General features: G+C 35.0%; 8 protein-coding genes across 8 annotated transcripts; 3 read left to right on the top strand and 5 right to left on the bottom strand.

Moving 5' to 3' along the window:
* Positions 1–360: 360 nt before the first annotated feature.
* On the top strand, positions 361–555 carry RO3G_11722 (uncharacterized protein; the record flags this gene model as incomplete). The annotated part of the gene is made up of 1 exon (XM_067666306.1): positions 361–555. One exon carries the CDS (start codon positions 361–363, stop codon positions 553–555), a length of 195 nt encoding a protein of 64 aa, XP_067522407.1.
* Positions 556–2,496: 1,941 nt separating this feature from the next.
* On the top strand, positions 2,497–3,155 carry RO3G_11723 (uncharacterized protein; the record flags this gene model as incomplete). The annotated part of the gene is made up of 3 exons (XM_067666307.1): positions 2,497–2,610; positions 2,666–2,875; positions 2,928–3,155. The coding sequence occupies 3 exons, from the start codon at positions 2,497–2,499 to the stop codon at positions 3,153–3,155; spliced, it is 552 nt and encodes a 183-aa protein (XP_067522408.1).
* A 1,211-nt stretch (positions 3,156–4,366) lies between these two features.
* Positions 4,367–4,676, bottom strand: RO3G_11724 (mitochondrial 37S ribosomal protein uS19m; the record flags this gene model as incomplete). Its single annotated transcript, XM_067666308.1, has 2 exons — positions 4,367–4,533; positions 4,586–4,676. 2 exons carry the CDS (start codon positions 4,674–4,676, stop codon positions 4,367–4,369), a joined length of 258 nt encoding a protein of 85 aa, XP_067522409.1.
* A 571-nt stretch (positions 4,677–5,247) lies between these two features.
* Positions 5,248–7,937, bottom strand: RO3G_11725 (chitin synthase; the record flags this gene model as incomplete). The annotated part of the gene is made up of 5 exons (XM_067666309.1): positions 5,248–5,850; positions 5,905–6,014; positions 6,245–6,383; positions 6,441–7,794; positions 7,846–7,937. 5 exons carry the CDS (start codon positions 7,935–7,937, stop codon positions 5,248–5,250), a joined length of 2,298 nt encoding a protein of 765 aa, XP_067522410.1.
* A 1,098-nt stretch (positions 7,938–9,035) lies between these two features.
* RO3G_11726 (uncharacterized protein) lies at positions 9,036–9,331 on the bottom strand (the record flags this gene model as incomplete). Its single annotated transcript, XM_067666310.1, has 2 exons — positions 9,036–9,095; positions 9,194–9,331. 2 exons carry the CDS (start codon positions 9,329–9,331, stop codon positions 9,036–9,038), a joined length of 198 nt encoding a protein of 65 aa, XP_067522411.1.
* A 505-nt stretch (positions 9,332–9,836) lies between these two features.
* On the top strand, positions 9,837–10,846 carry RO3G_11727 (uncharacterized protein; the record flags this gene model as incomplete). Its single annotated transcript, XM_067666311.1, has 3 exons — positions 9,837–10,083; positions 10,162–10,506; positions 10,560–10,846. The coding sequence occupies 3 exons, from the start codon at positions 9,837–9,839 to the stop codon at positions 10,844–10,846; spliced, it is 879 nt and encodes a 292-aa protein (XP_067522412.1).
* Positions 10,847–11,145: 299 nt separating this feature from the next.
* RO3G_11728 (cysteine desulfurase) lies at positions 11,146–12,906 on the bottom strand (the record flags this gene model as incomplete). The annotated part of the gene is made up of 5 exons (XM_067666312.1): positions 11,146–11,565; positions 11,763–12,248; positions 12,310–12,447; positions 12,512–12,708; positions 12,765–12,906. 5 exons carry the CDS (start codon positions 12,904–12,906, stop codon positions 11,146–11,148), a joined length of 1,383 nt encoding a protein of 460 aa, XP_067522413.1.
* Positions 12,907–14,641: 1,735 nt separating this feature from the next.
* On the bottom strand, positions 14,642–15,439 carry RO3G_11729 (uncharacterized protein; the record flags this gene model as incomplete). The annotated part of the gene is made up of 2 exons (XM_067666313.1): positions 14,642–15,386; positions 15,435–15,439. 2 exons carry the CDS (start codon positions 15,437–15,439, stop codon positions 14,642–14,644), a joined length of 750 nt encoding a protein of 249 aa, XP_067522414.1.
* Positions 15,440–16,744: the final 1,305 nt, after the last annotated feature.

Here is a 16,744-nt window from a genome sequence, read left to right on the forward strand (position 1 = left end):
TCTCTGGTATTGTAACCCTTACATTGCTGAAGATCTGCGCTTCTGCAAGGAATTGACAGCATTTTGTGCGAACGTTGAAGCCTACATGCCTAATTTAGATGTTCCTCTCCAGTGGGATTTTCTCAAATGCCGTTTGAAAAGTCTTATCCAGGCATATTTCAGTAAAGCTGCAGCTAAACATCGTCGTCACCATTCTCATTTGCAACGTAGAACTATTCGCTTTGCCGAGATTACACCTTCGCTTTAACCATCAAGACTGGCGTCGTTTTTGAGTGTGCATCTCTTCCTTACCGTGCTTATACTATTCCTTGGCGTTTATACTATCATAAGCTTCCCTGCAAAGATTTTCTGCATCGCATTATGCTTGCGAAATTTTCTGAACCATCTTGTATTTACTGTTGTGATATTGGTACAGAAGAACATTTCATCAAGTCTTGTCCTCTCCACAAAGAAATATGGCAAACAATTACCAATAGACTTTTAATTGACCCCTCAACACTTGACTTTGCTATTATTACTCGTCCTAGCTGGCCTGACCCCTTGGATGTCCCTTAGCTCTCGCTCAAATTTCTCGACATAGTAGCCTACACTCTCCTGCCCTTTGAAATTTTCATTGGAAACTTATATTTGATGATCAATAAGAAGTGGTTGTAAGTGCCACTCGTCTTATTCGTAAAATTAACTTCGAAAACAATAGTCGTCGTACAAACGTCCACAGCAGACTTCCTATTCTCACTTACTATTACATGCATTTTATTTTCTATTTTTTTCTAATGAACCATTAGTCAAAGGTGCACGTCTTTGTGCGGCACCTAAAGAAAAACACCATTTACAAAAAAAAAAAATGTTTGGTCACATAAAAAATTGGTCAATTAGTCTTATTTACTGTAGTGTAAGATAGCCATATAGGATATCTGTTTAAGCAGCTTTCAAATGGATCCACTGAATGCTGAACAAAGTTATGGAGATGCTCTACAGGTACACTTTCACTGGCCTCAGTAACTCTAGAAGGTTTATATTCTAAAAAGGTACGGTGTTAAGAAAGTATCATAGTATGATTTTAAAAGCATTTTCACACGGGTGTTTTATTACAACAGTGGACGATTTGACTAGAGAAGTCATAAAGAGCTTGATTACAAGAATTAGCACTTCGGCTCAATGAGTTTTCATTCGACGATGTTTGAGCTTTCCTTTAACTATAGCCTAAAACTGCTCAATTGGGATGAGCTCTGGCGAATAAGGAGGTAAGTACATTACTCTAAACATCTACTCTCAATTTTTCTGATCATTGAATGAGACATGAATGGTACAGTAATCCATTACAAGATAACTACCCATAAGACTTTCGTCCATGTCCATGATATTAAGAAGCTCACTTATAAATCCTACAAAGTGGACATTAGTTGTACCTTTTGCTACTGGCCTGTTGTTTTCGATGGCAGTACTCTCCTCCACATCAACGTACTCTATAGTAGGCTCTTCAAAGATAATGTCGCCTGCTCTTTGCTCTTTGCCTCATGCAAGCCCTTTTTTATTGTCTAATTTTCATTGCATAATGACGGATAGTAAATAGATTTTCTGTATAAACTCATTAAGTACTTAACAAATATGTCTAATGAGTATTGAACAAGTGTTTTAAGATGATGGGAGGAAGGAGCATTGCAAGTTTCCGGTATTCTAGTGAACAAATCACTACTTGTTTTGAAAGATATGCGTTTGGTCTTATTCTTGGTTACAAACTAAAGTTGTTCAATTGGGCTAGGTGCGGAAGAGTAAGGTGAGAAACAATCAAATCTATACTCCTTGTTTGCTAGCTACTATGAGTATTTGTTTTGCCGTTTAAGATGTGTGGCGTTAAAGATCATGCATAGTAAAACATAGCAAGACGTCTATCCTATGAACTTCAAAGTTACATTGGAGTCGTTGCAATGCTGGTAATAAAAATATTAAAGCATTACAGCTACCCAGCAATCATCATTAGTTTTAGCATAAGTAGTCGTAATAAACATAATAATGAAAATGTTAACGTAATCCAAAATCACAAAACTTTTTTAAATTCAAATAACTCAATTAATATAGCCTTTTCCCAAACTTCACTTTTTATCCAAATCTTTGGTTTCTTATTAAAGTGTTTTCCAAGCAAATGAGGCACTTGCTAATTGTGAAGCTAAAATCAATATATGAAGAAGTTTATTGATTTATAATAAAAGAAGTTTAGATCAAAATCATCTGCACACTATGCAAGTGCGTTTGCTGAAATTTAAATTATTGCTTGCATAAGAAATTACAATTCAATACGCAGTCATTGCCAGCAATGTTATGTCGTAGTTCTGCTCCATTCACAAAGGCAGACTCGATTTGTATTAGCACGCCAATTTCTTTATGCTTTATAGTTCACACCGCTTTTTGACGTGTGACATCTTATTTTGTTTTACTTCAATAAAAATTATTTATTTACAAAAAGAGATATTTCTTGTATCTTTAAAAAAAATCATAATGAACCAAGATGGATATTATGATAATATTGATTTACATATAAGATGGTCTGATAGACAAGATCTCGTACTGAATGTCGAACCTGATGAATTGATAAGCTCTATTAAAGAAAAAGTAAAAATAGAAGAGAATGAAAACAATTGCAGTTGTAGTCATTAATTACGAGTAGATTCACCACTCCGCAGGACATACAAACCGTAAATACATTCGCTTAATTCACAACGGAAAAGTACTCCAGGATGAACAAACTCTAAAAAGCTATGGCATCGGAAAGATAACCGTCGTTAATTCAAAAGCAAAACTAGAACCCCCTTCTCCTGTTTATATCCACTGTTCATTATCTGATTATATACCACAAAGCCCCATTGCATCATACAATGTAATATCATATATGCACAAATTTAATCAAATATCTTACCTTTGATTATTAGAGCCAACCTCAAATAATTCCACCTACAGGCTTTGATAGACTACGAGAATCAGGATTCACAGAAGAGGATATACAAAACATAAGAGCTCAATTTCATCGACTACACGGTACAGCTTTTGATGAAACAGATGAAACGTCAGAAGAAGCGAGAAATTTGGAAGAACAATGGATGGATAACACTGGAGAGACATTACCCGATGGCAGTAAAGTGTATATATGCGCATCCTAAAAAGCATGTCGACTTAATTTGTTATACTTTAGCTGTTCAAGGAACATACAAAGAGATGATGTGGGGGTTAATATTTGGTTTCTTTCTCGGAATCATTTGCTTGTTTTGGTTTAGAGAATCTGTATTTTCAAGAAGACAACAAATGGGTATCATTGCTGGTATGTTGATTAATATCTCGTTTGGTGTTTTGCATGTTTATTATTAAAGCCCCGTCCCTTCTCTTTGATTTCTTTTTTTCTTTTCTTTTTTTTATAATGTATCTTGTTACTTTTATATGTTTTTGCTTAATTACACTTTGCTGCTTAAGTATATGTGCAAATCTAATTCATGAGTTACAGGCTTCAGTACTATCTTATGGAAAACTGAATTTACACAACACAAAAAAACCAAAGACAAGCTGGGCTCATTACCTGTCAACTCTGACTGTGCCTAAACATTACTTTAATCATTTTTATGTGGTTGGACTATCTTTCGGTATATTGTGCTCTTTAGAGCTTTACTTTAAGGGTGGTATTTTGTTTTATGCCCTGCGTCAATTGGATCAGCCATCGCAATCGGATCGACTCTCTCAAATGCAATGTCGTATTGGATTATTATTAATAAATGTTCATCTCGCAAGACGTGTTTATGAATCGTTTAGGATAGAAAGACCATCAAAAGAAGCAACGATGCATATCTCTCATTATTTAATAGGAATTGGTTTTTATGGTGCCATGGTATTTGGTACCTGGCTAGAAGGAGCTTCTTATCTTGGTGTATGGCCAACAACACCAATCGAGAAAGGTTTTAATCATCATAAATGCTCCAATATACAAGTTCTCACATAGAGATACATTTAGGATGCATTGACTGGACTACCTTTATTGCAATATCACTCTTCTTATATGCAAGTATTCATCAATATCGTTGTCATTGTATACTAGCCTCTCTACGACATTTGTCAACTATCAAATACTCTGTTCCAAAAGGAGATTGGTTTAAGTGGATTATAGCACCCCACTATTTTGCAGACATCTTGATCTATGTCTCACTCTGCATTCTGTATCGCTTTCAAAACATGATTATTCTCTTTGGACTCGTATGGACTGTTATCAATCTATCTATTACTGCCAACCAGACTTTTCTTTGGTACCAGAAACAATTCCCTCAACATCCAGAATTGAAAAAACGTTGGAGAATTATACCCGGCATTTATTAAATATACAAAAAGATTACTTATTTTTAGTAAAACGATAGGTGAATCGCTTTCTAGTAAACGAGAATTCGCCTAATTTGTGTCCAATCATTTCTTCTGTTACATGTACTGGTATATATTCTTTTCCGTTGTGAACTAAAAACTTTAATCCAACAAATGACGGTAAAATAGTGCAACTGCGAGCTATTATATTATAAGTACAAAAAGTATACTTGTTAAGTAATTCTGTACAAACCTTGTGTTGCGATGGGAGTACCATTTTGTATAGCTTGTTTTAAACCAGGAAATGAGACAAAAAAGGGACCTTTCCAAGCTGAACGAGGCATTGTTGCAGTAGAGGGGAAAAAGAAAAGCTGAAAGCCACTTGCCCCCTGGTGTGAGAAGTCTAGAATTAATTTGAAAGATTGTGGCATCAACTTTACAGTGACTTTTTTTCCTTTATTAACCAGAAATTAAACAGCTATTCAACCTCTCTAGTTTTAAATACCATTTCTAACTAAGAATAGTATGAAGAGAAAAACTTAATCAAAGAGAAGGACTGGATCTCATAAAGTCATGCATGTAAAAGCTTATTGCTTATAGAATAACAAGCAATCGATAGCAAAAAACTAGAAGTTTTAGATCATTTCTATAAACCTGCACTTGCTATGCTACAAACTAAGTTTGCCAAATCCAACTAGTTTTAGACTTGAATTGAATAAAACCCCTTTTAATATAATCATTGTCAATGTAAATGACTTGTTTTGATATTAATGTTTCTCTATGGCTATCTTGTATGACCAACTCAGTAGTAAACTGATCGATAAAGAATAAAAAAAAAGTTGATGCCTATTCATTCTATGTATAGTTTTATATGTGTACATGTGCATATTAATATAGCTTCTGATAGCATAGTTCCTAGTGTCCATAATAAGCATTTGGGTAATTCCTTGCCATAGCTGAAATATGTCTATCTTTCATCGTGCTCATTTCATATCTATGCCATTCATCAAATCGTTTCATGATGATGCCCTTGCTATTAAATTCACCTTCACGTTTACTGTGATCCTCATTTTTTTCTGTGCCATCAACAACTCGTGTTTGTCCCCAGGAAAAGTCATCGAAATGCCAATAAGCGTAAGCAGGCAAAACAAAGTTCCAAATGGGTAGCGATAATAGATAAACGCACATCCAGCCGATATAAACCATCTTACGGGTCGTTAAAGATATTAAGACAGCCGGTAATCCAAGAATAGCTGCTAAAAGAATCAATGGAATTATAGGAACTGGTTTGACAATAAATGAAATGACGATGAGATAGAGAGTAAACAAGATGGCAGCAGGAAGCACGACTGTACCAACCAGTTCCATAAAGACAACAAATTGCATTGAAAAGCAAAAAGTACCACAAAGATCTCGAATTAGCAAAAGCTCTAGTAGATTGTGAACAGTAGAGTTGATCCATCTTCTTCTCTGTGATAGAAGAACCCTGAAGGTGTCGGGTACAACAGTTTTACATATCTACGAATAAAAGTTTAACGAGATGTTATAATTAATCTACTGCTTATTTCTTACAGCTTGAGGTACAAACACCATTTTTCTTTTAGGGAATGTTCGAATCATGAGCGTCGTCAAATATCGATCTTCTCCCAACAGTAATAAATTTTTTTTATGCAAAGTATCAACTACATTTTCGGAATACATTTCAACAATACTGGAAGAACAAATTATAGGAACAATTCGATCTCCTTTACGTGAGATGATACGATACATACAAAAACATCCCGGTAAGCATGTAACACCTCCAAATATCGATTCAAATGCCTTGCTCATATGATGAGAGATGTAGTACTCAAATACTATGAAGTAAACCTAACTTAAGCAATACTCCATAAGGTATTTTTATCAGTTTTACCTTGTATCGCAGTGACCCAGCTATCTCCCTTATTTGCAATCTTTGTTTCACCACATAAGCCCATGATATATGGATCCCTTGACATGCATGCAATCATTCTTGCTAACGAATCGGGGTAGATTTTTGTATCAGCGTCAACCTATAGTATGCAAAAAGATCTTAGAAGATCTATAGAGTTGTAAGTATGTCAAATTACCATCAAACAAGTTTCGAAGCGACCAGGGTGATGGCCTGTTAGCTTTATGATAGCTTTACAGAGTTGATATTCGAGTTCACACATCCTTTCTCCGTAAAATATTTTTTGCATTGTATTCATCAAAATGATTTGACTATCTCTTTTCCCTCTATTTCCTGGCTTTTTATCTTTTGCCTCAGCTTCAGTTCCACATTTGACAATGACAATCATTGGCACATGTTGTTGTTTTTCGTCAGGTACGGTTGTAAAATGAGCATCGTTCGAATCGTTATACTTGTAGTAGCCAGCATAAACCTTGGCTTTATTATGTCTCTTGACACCGTCAGCAATAGCAATATAAGAACAAGGTTGAACTTTCTCTCTTGGTACAAGATCATCTTTCATCATTGACAAGACAATATCTGGTGTCGGTTTTGTGTTTCCAGAGCCTGTAATGACACCATCACAAATAATTAAAAGCATCTTGTGTGTACTAGGATAGTCTGTATTTGCCAACGAGTCTAGTGTGTTCCGAAGTCCTTCTTCACCTTCAGAATAGCAAGTAACAACCATTAAGGTGTGTATCAAATTAAAGTTAAAGTTGTATTCTGTTTTTGCCTGCATGTTAGCCACAGAATCAGCTGTAGAAAGGCCAGGTTCGAAGTTCTTATGGAATCGTGTGCTCAAAGCATAAGGAATATTAGGAGAAGACACTTCACTATGTGCGTGGTCATCTGTAAAAATCATGGACCCAAATGGTTTTGAACCATTATATGAATAGACCGATCTAGGGGAATTAGGTTGAGTAAAGACAGAATGCGAACTAAGAAAACGATGTTTTGTAGCAAGCCTTGGGAGTACAGGTGATTGAAGGATACTGTTTTCATAGTAAGAGTTTCGGAGTTTGCTTCCTAATGGATCATTTAATATGTCATCTGATGCAAAAACAATACTATCTGTTCTAGGATAATGCATGTCTTCAGTGTTATTCATTTCCCATTCAAGAACTTGCTCCTCTCTCTTTTTTCTATCTTCATCTGTTTCTTCTCTGATACTTCCAAGATTCCAAGATACAAACCAACTGAATATAAGTGCCAGCAAGAAACGAATCAAAACAACTCCAAGGATAACAGCGAATGATAATGATAAAACAAAATCGGAAATTAAGCAGCCGGCTGTTCTTGTATCAACTACACCAACTTTAAGTACATCCGTTAAGCACTTGCCCACCTTTAAGCGATCTGCAGTTGTACTTAGCCAATATGTAGCGTCTCTGCCGATAAAAGCGCTCCCAGGACCGACTATCTGAGCTATTTGCGAAGGCAATGGGATATTTGGAGTTAGATAGCGTAACCGAGATAAATCAAGAACATTTCTATACAAATATAAGTATGGCTATTTCTATATAAAGTGTATTGCATCTCACCCGTTAAATACCATATAGCTTGTCCCCAACTCTTTAATATCTGTCCAATTGTAATAGATGTCGCCTACAACACTCAATTCTTTAAGTGCCATTCGTGCATTTATGCTGATGTGGCATCCTTCTCTTTGATAATTGTCCGTCGGGATTATTTTTGGATTGTTTCTATCTAACGCTACACACGGGAAATAATTTGCTACGTTTCCGTCGACATCGTCTGGTATGATAGGCTTCAGAATGTTCTTGCAGTTGTAATTTACAGTTTGAAACAAGAATGTCAAGTCCTTTCCTCCTACCCCTAACTCTTGAAGATCACCGCTTTCTGGCATACCTTGTACATTTGCTGGATGCTTGAATGAGTTTAAATCAAATGCTCTTCCTGAGATGACAATATGATTCTCTTTTACTCCAGCCGGAAGAATTCTATTTGTAGCAATTCCACACATTGTTGCATTAAATCCAAATGTTAAAAAGCCAACAAGAACACATAAGAAAACAATGATAATGACTAATGCAACTTTTTCACGCCAAATATTTTGCATGCTTTTATCTTTGATACCTAAAAAGAACACATTTTATTAATTTGTTGACTGGAATATTTGGTTTCTCTTACCACAAGCTCTTAAAAGAGATGAAGGAGTCCAGAAAGTTAAAATCAAAGTAGTAGTTGCCCAGCATGATGGTATCTTTTTCTTTTCTACCACTTCCGATTCACTTTGCTGCTTATTATTTTCCATATCAGTATTCGTTCTGCTCAAATAACGGGATCTCTGAAACTCTTCGGATTTCTGCTGTCGATTAAATTTTATAGTGGTTCGAAGTCTTGATAAGGGTACGGATTTTTTGGTTTGGTTACTCTTTTGGGATTCGGCATTATTTGATGATAGTGGCGTTTCTCGTGTAAGTTTGTTGATGTTACTCATATCAGTAAGTGATTTAAAGGCAAGAGACAATTCTTCATCTGTGTTCATCCTGTCAACTGACTGTTCAGGATCTCTGCTTTTGTTGTGTTTACTTTTTCCTCTCTCCATGGTTTTGTTGATTATAAAAAAAGCTTTTCCCCCCTTTCACTAATATGCGTTTGCAATATATATGTATATGTGTATGTGTATGTAAATGTATATATATAAAATATCAAGAAGAGGGTTTGGACAAGTCGCTGAATTATACATTGAAATATCACGGAGCATTCTTTAACGACGTTCGTTTTGAAATTTACGCTCAACTATCTTCTTTGTAAACACAAGAATGAACTAAATGTAATTTTATATTTGTGTTTTCTACTTTTCTATACATATCTTTACTACAAATGAACATACTTTTTAATATCATAATTTATAAGGATGTTTACATTTGTAACAGTTTCACTGGATGGCAAATCATACAATTCAGTAGTAGCCTTTAAATGGTTATCTTTTGATTTAAAGTTATTGCTGAGTCCACGGTCCTCTATTAACTTTTGGTGCTCTCTAAGAAGCTCAGTACACATTTGACTAACCTGAAATACCCAATAGATGTTTACTAGGTAGCAGAAAGTACTTTTTGTATCCAATTAAACAAGCTTAAATATCTTTACACAATAAGATAATCAACTCTAGTTCACAGCCTTAAACTTGAAAAAACTTGTTTAATGTATTCAATTCAGTATGTTCTTTTCTAAAGTAGTTATGCAAAAGCTTTTTAAGAGATATAGAACGACTTATATGGATTTAAAAGCATAATAAAACCAAAGTACTTTGTAATATTCATTAAAAATAATACTCTAATCTTTTACTTTTGCATTGCCTTTTATCATAAAGTTTCATTTTTAATTCATTATGTACTTTCTCTTCGAAAGACAGAGATTATATTAGTGCTTTTATCACTTAGTTCTAAGATTGATCACATTTAATGCATTTTTTATGAAGCCAAAAAAAGGGCGGCTGTAATCAAAATATTTAGAATTTTAGACAAAATAATCCAGCAGTACTTCTATTCTTTGCGTTTTTTTTAGCATGTCACAATTGCCACCAGGACCAGCACCATCTTTAGGCTTCAGCCGACCCCCTCCTAATTTTCCTTCAGGAGCACCTGGATTTGCTAATGCCCCACCACCAGTAGGTTTACCCGGCTCAAATGTACCTGTTGCTCCTGCTCCTTTCGCCGCTGCAGTACCACCTGCTCCTAAACCAACAACAAAAAATGGCATTCCTGTTGACAAACAGCCTTTAAATACTACACCAAGTCGTACAGTTTATGTCAGTAATTTAAATGAAAAAGTAAAACTGGACGGTAAATGCAACAAATCAAATATAATTGATAACTGATCATTCTTTGTAGTAATGAAGAATTCCTTGCGTACCCTATTTAAGCAATTCGGAGAAGTTCTGGACGTCGTAGCTCACAGAAATATTCGCATGCGAGGACAGGCATTTGTCGCATATCCTGATCAAGAGAGTGCAGACAAAGCAATCAAAGAATTACAACATTTTGTACTTTATGACAAGCCTATGATAGTTCAATATTCCCGCAATAGATCAGACGTACATGCAAAAAGAGATGGCGATTACGAAATACATTATAAAGCAAGAATAGCTAGAAAAGAAGAAGTGTCCAAGATGCCACTTCCTGGATCTCACAAACCCACGTTCAAATCCAGCAAACGTGCTAATAAAACATCCAGAGGTAATGTGTTTAATTGTCTTTATTTAATTCGTTTAACTTACAGAATATAACAGGCAAAGGCACAAGTCAGCATTCAACAGCTCATATTCCTGATGAATACCTGCCTCCCAACAGCATTTTATTCTTGCAAAATTTACCAGAAACTATTACCCAGCAGCAGCTTGTTGATTTGTTTCAGCGTTATCCGGGATTCCGAGAAGTACGTACAGTTCCTGCCAAGAAGTCGATCGCATTTGTTGAATATGAAAATGAAATACAATCCGCAGTTGCCCGAGCAGAGTTATCTGGATACTTCCTTGGTCCGGATCAAGCACTGAAAGTTACTTTTGCAAGAAAGTAGTTTTGATAGATGTGTTTTTAGGTATTCCACCGAGTTCAATTTTTTATGTAAAATAGAATAAATAAATAATAGCAATAAAAAAGATTATATGAAAATGTCAAATTTTACTACTAACAATTTTATAAAAACCTTTGCATCTTTAAACCATGAAAAAATTGCAGCCGTACTTACAACAAGCTCAATAATTAGAAATATTTAAATGCAAAATCCGTGTTTATTATAAATATAAGGTACACCTAATGCTGTGACCACTGAATAGACTTCAAATCGATTCCTTCTTGAACCTGTTTTAATAAGTCTTAGTAAAAGTGTATCATTATTGCAAATGCATTTATATTTACCATTTCCCATAAGGGTGACATTTCTCTCAATCTGTCAACATGTTGGCTAACCTTGTTGATTACAAACTCGATTTCTTCCTCAGTTGTGAATCTTCCAATACCGAAACGAATGGAGCTGTGAGCCATTTCATCATCAGCTCCCAAAGCTCTCAAGACATAAGAAGGTTCAAGTGATGCAGAAGTACAGGCAGATCCAGATGACAAAGCAATATCCTTTAATGCCATAATGAGTGACTCTCCTTCAACATAAGCAAATGATAAATTGACACATCCAGGATAACTTTTTACAGGGTCACCATTGCGGTATACATGATCAATTTTTGATTGAATACCATCTATCAAACGCTTAGAAAGCTTAGAGATTCTTTGATGGTCATACTATGTTAATTATATTAATATTCTTATTCTCATTACTATATGCATATGCGAATCCTTCAGAACCCCTGCACAATGGATCACGGTAAAAACATATTTTTTACTCTCATTGTAGCCTTTATATATATATACAAGTGTACATATATTCGTGCTGCTAACATCGCACGATTCATCACTAGGACAAAAGAAAATATGCTTACCTCCATCTCCTCAATAGCCACTTTACAGGCCTCTCCCAAACCAACAACGAGAGGATGGGGAACAGTGCCACTTCTGATACCTCTTTCTTGGCCACCACCACTTTGAACAGCCTCCAAGCGGACTCTAGGCCTTCTACGAACATAAAGAGCACCAACGCCTTTAGGGCCATATAACTTATGACCAGAGATACTCAACAAATCAATGTTCATTGAATTGACATCCAAAGGCACCTTACCCGCGGCCTGCGCAGCGTCAGTATGGAAAAAGACTTTTTTCGACCTACATAATTTACCAATTTCGTCTATAGGCTGCATGACGCCGATTTCGTTATTAACGGCCATGATAGAGACGATAGAGGTATCAGGACGAATAGCTTCTTCCAGCTGCTTCAAATCAACAAGGCCATTAGACTGAACAGGTAAATAAGTTACATCAAAACCTTCTTGTTGTAAAGATCTACATGATTCCAAAACGCATTTATGTTCCTATATTAAATACAATAAATTACTATGTTGAAACATAAGTATATTTTCTGCAAAACTTTACTGTTTGTGTAGTAATAACATGTCTTTTCTTATTTTTGTAAAATTTGGCAACACCCTTAATACTAATATTGTTTGATTCAGTTGCACCAGAAGTAAAAATGATTTCTTTGGGGTCAGCGTTAATCAATTTTGCCACATACTAAAAAAAAAAAGAAAAGCACAAGTAAGCACCTTTTTCAATCGCTTTATTACAAGTTTTTTACCTCTCGAGCTTTTTCAACAGCTTCTTCTGTTTCCCAACCATATTTATGAGTTCTTGAATGAGGGTTACCGTATAATTCAGTCATATAAGGAACCATGGCATCCAACACACGAGGATCCATAGGACTTGTAGCTTGCATGTCAAGATAAATGGGTCGGCCTGCTTGTTTAACCGCTGCTGACTCAAAACCGAGTGAGTCTGTACAAAATGAGATTAAACTTATCCCATTTCCGTAATTTATCCTTTTTTTTTACCTGAGGTTGGTTTCATTGCTTCGGACTCTTGTCTATATGCAAGACTGGTAGAGAACAAACGATAAGAAGCAGGACTTAATGTCTTTTTTGGAGCGTACAGCGTTGCTCTTGAAATTGTTTGCTGCAGTGATTTTCTCAACATATTTGTATTATGCGTAGTTCAAGAAAAAAAAAACTTACAAAAAAAAAAAAAAAAAATAAAGTTTCTCGGCCCCTCAACAAAAAAAAAGATAATCCGGTGACTGGCAATCTTTATGACAAATACAACCATCCTTCGCGGGGTTTCGGTCTAAGTGATTATTGCCACCAACCAGGATTTAAAGATGATAGATGTCATTTATGATAGGCTCTGTCAGAAAAGAAATGGCTATTAGAGCTCATTATGAATAGCAATATGAATCATATGCATTAATTGAAAAGAAATTCCTCTAATTGAAATGACAAGCTTTTAATACATAGAGGGCTTTCTTGTCCTACTAAATTTCATATTTTGACATATTTGGTCTATTGGTGCGGCTTCCCGGGGATGGAATACCTAGAAAACAACATTTCATGAAGAGAAGTTTTATAAGTTTAATAGAAAATTGTGTGATTACTTCACTGAAAAACATTTGATTTTAACCTAATTTCGTTTACTATGCCCGATATTGCATATATGTATTTATAATAATTCAAATTGAATTGCTATGTAAATGATAAAAACAAGGTGCTAAGCAAACAGGTATAAAAAACAAATATCCCAGCCTTATTTTCATAAAAATCACTTTTTAAGCTCTATTTTTATTTTATTACATCTGTTTCCAATCGCATACAGCTGCTTCTTTGTGTAAAAAGCTCGTTTCCAACTAACTTGTTGCACATCATTTTAGATTCTTCTGCAACCGCTGCAGTATATTTAGATTGCTTTATTCAGTCCTTGAAATATTCAGCGAATTCAAAAGATTGTCCAATTAACCGGGCGCTTCAAATTTATCACCTTTACAATGCAGATAACACAGCCTTCTCCAGAAAACAAAAATATAAGTAGAAAATCATAGTAAATGCTAAACATATAAAATATTCGAGATACTGAAGCAAATAAATTAATATATTCATCAACATTCTTGACAGTCAGAACACTGAAATATGTCCAATCTCGAGTATGTCCTCTGCAAAAATAATAAGGCGCAAAGGTCTTCCCAAACGGCAGCTTGTGTTTCTTGCATCTTCAGATTTAGTTTCATAAAGTCACAGGTAAACTAATCATTGATCATTATACACATCTGGATGTTTACCTCTTCTTTCTTCCAACAAATCACCATCTCCATTTAAGCTACTAGTGTTCATATAAAAATGATCAGATAGACAAGGTGCTAGCATTGTTCAATTTACTAGCGAGAACAGTCTATCATTGTCCGGGTTATGGGAAATAAATTGAAAAAGAGTGCTGAAATAGCCAGTTCATTAATTCCAGTTCGCGAATCATGAGTCCTATAACTATACCAGGCAACTTGGAGGTAATGCTTATATTATACAAAAGATATAAAGAAACCAAATAAACAAAAGAGTTTATTAGCATAAATATGTTAAACTATTGGCTTAATCAATTGGTTACTAGCAAGACATTTTTAACAGTAGCTTCACATCCTTAACTAACCATTGTTATATAAAGCACATGCAGGAGATAAGTTACGGGCGTTCAGTATTTGAAATTCTTCTAATGCTTTATAATGATACTTTGTGTATAAAAATTATTATTTCTTGTATGTTTTTTTATTAAATAGGAAAGATACAAATGTACAAAAAAGCATCATCTCACTTGCTGATTTATAGATGCTATAATGAATGCTATATTAACTAGCCTTGTGAGGATGGATGATTGCTGAATAAATTGATAGTTAATAATAACGATTGCCTTCATTGGGCGAATATTGTGGATTGGCGTAAGCATTGTAAGGTGAAGTAGTCATATCATTCATTTTGTATTGCAAGGAATTCTCTCTAAGTAGGCCATTGGTGTCACTTGTAGCCACACTACTTGAGCCTTCTCGGGCTCTTCTTTTTCTTAATTCTCTACGCTTTCTCAACAATCTATAAGAATCTGCGCCACAACATAATGTTTTATACAAAAATTCAGGGATGTAAGCAAGATATGCGTGTGCAAATGCGCCAAAGGCGTTCATCTTTTTCTTTTGTCCCGTTCTTAATGCTGTTTCGATGTTATCTTCTGGGTTAAAATACCTAGCCATCATACCACTAGCAACAAGCATCACAAAGCATATGATGATGACATAAAGACCATTCTTGACAGCGTCTGCAGGCCAAGCAATGCTTCCATGTGTACCATCTGTTCCTTTGATGACGCCTGTTGTCGTGAAAAGCGTCAGGAGTATATCGCCGAGATAGAAAATGACCATAATTGGGCCTTTGACACACCAAAACATGCCGTGAGCTCGAATAAGTCCTTTTTTCCACTCTTCATTAAACACGTCTAAATAAGTGAAAAGCGCTGTCAAGATAATCGAGAGAGAGACAAAGTCGATTATGGTTAAATAAACATAGGCTCCTTTGAAACTGAAAACGCCTTCACAATAGCGTCCTTTTAGTTCGGCAAAGATAGACATGAAGGCATCAATGAGCGACCTAAAAAAGAATTAATATTTGTTTATTAAATATAAGATTAGATTTTACCACATTGGGTACTGCAAAACTAAAATATCCGTGATGATTCTATAATGCATTCCCCATTTTGAATTTCTATTTCAGTAACTTTAGTATGGTGATGAACACGGCAGGAAAAGATGTCTCCTTACAAATGAAGCCTTTTAATAAACATGATTTTTGTGTCTTTTGATTCTTTAACTCCATCGTATTCTTTTCTGAAGGGTTTAAGATAGGCTTGTAAGCAACTGTATAAGTTGTAAACTGCAAATGCTTCAAAACAGGTTGCAAAAAACATGATCGTTGTTGAATAATCGTAATGCAAATAAGCAAACCAGGCTAGTGTTGCGTAAACTGGTGGAAATAATATTACTCTTAGTTTATGCCGCTGAATTTGAGGATTACTGTAAACATGTGTAAAATGAGTAAATTTAGAGAAAGAGAGAGAAAAAAAAAAGAAGAAAAAGAAAAATTATTACAAGTAGCTCCGCAAGTTCCTGACAAGCGTAATAAATGTTATTGTCCATGTTATGAGTAAAAACAGCAAGCAAACAAGCCAACCTATGACATGCCAATTAGCTGTTGGATCTTCTATGACAGATTCCCAGTCTAATCCTGGATTACTAGCATTGATTCAATTAATATATGACTGATTTACAGAATAAAAGTTTAAAGGAAACCTCTTACATACAATCCTGCTGAGGAGACCAAACCAGGCTCGGTAGGACATTCCGATTCATGCTCTGAAGTACTGTTCATAGAATTGATAGGTTAAAGAGGAGAAAGGAAGAGATAAAAGGGAATAAAACTAATGCTTTGACTTTAATTTAAAATAAATAAGGTACCAAATGTGGATAATTTTCAATTTCAGCACAATGTGTAGTAGCACTCGAATTGCTTGGCAGCTATAAGTTCACTTTCTTTTTATTACTTGCCTCTTCTTCTCTTAATTTCCCTTTAAATCAAAGGAGTTGTTACACCAAAAATTTAAATTTTACCATCGCAAGCCGTATAATTTTATGCGCCACACCCTACTTTTTAATGGTGGTACCTTTTATGCCTTATTATTTGGAAGTGTAGTTAAGGAAATCTTATACTTCTATCCAATAATTATGTAATTGAATATATGTAATTACTGGTAACAGAACACAAAAGAATACATCTTTACATATTTATATAAGCATCACGACCTTTTTTTCCTATTTTCGGAACTGTCAAGGGGCTTTGTCTTGTTCAAACCAAGTATTTAGACATAATTAAGCAATATTCAAAGAATATTTCATCGCTCTTGCCATATGAATCAGTAAGATATATATATATATATATATATATCACTTTAT

This window comes from Rhizopus delemar, genomic scaffold (genome assembly GCF_000149305.1).
Source record: "Rhizopus delemar RA 99-880 supercont3.9 genomic scaffold, whole genome shotgun sequence".
Taxonomy (NCBI): Eukaryota; Fungi; Mucoromycota; class Mucoromycetes; order Mucorales; family Rhizopodaceae; genus Rhizopus; species Rhizopus delemar.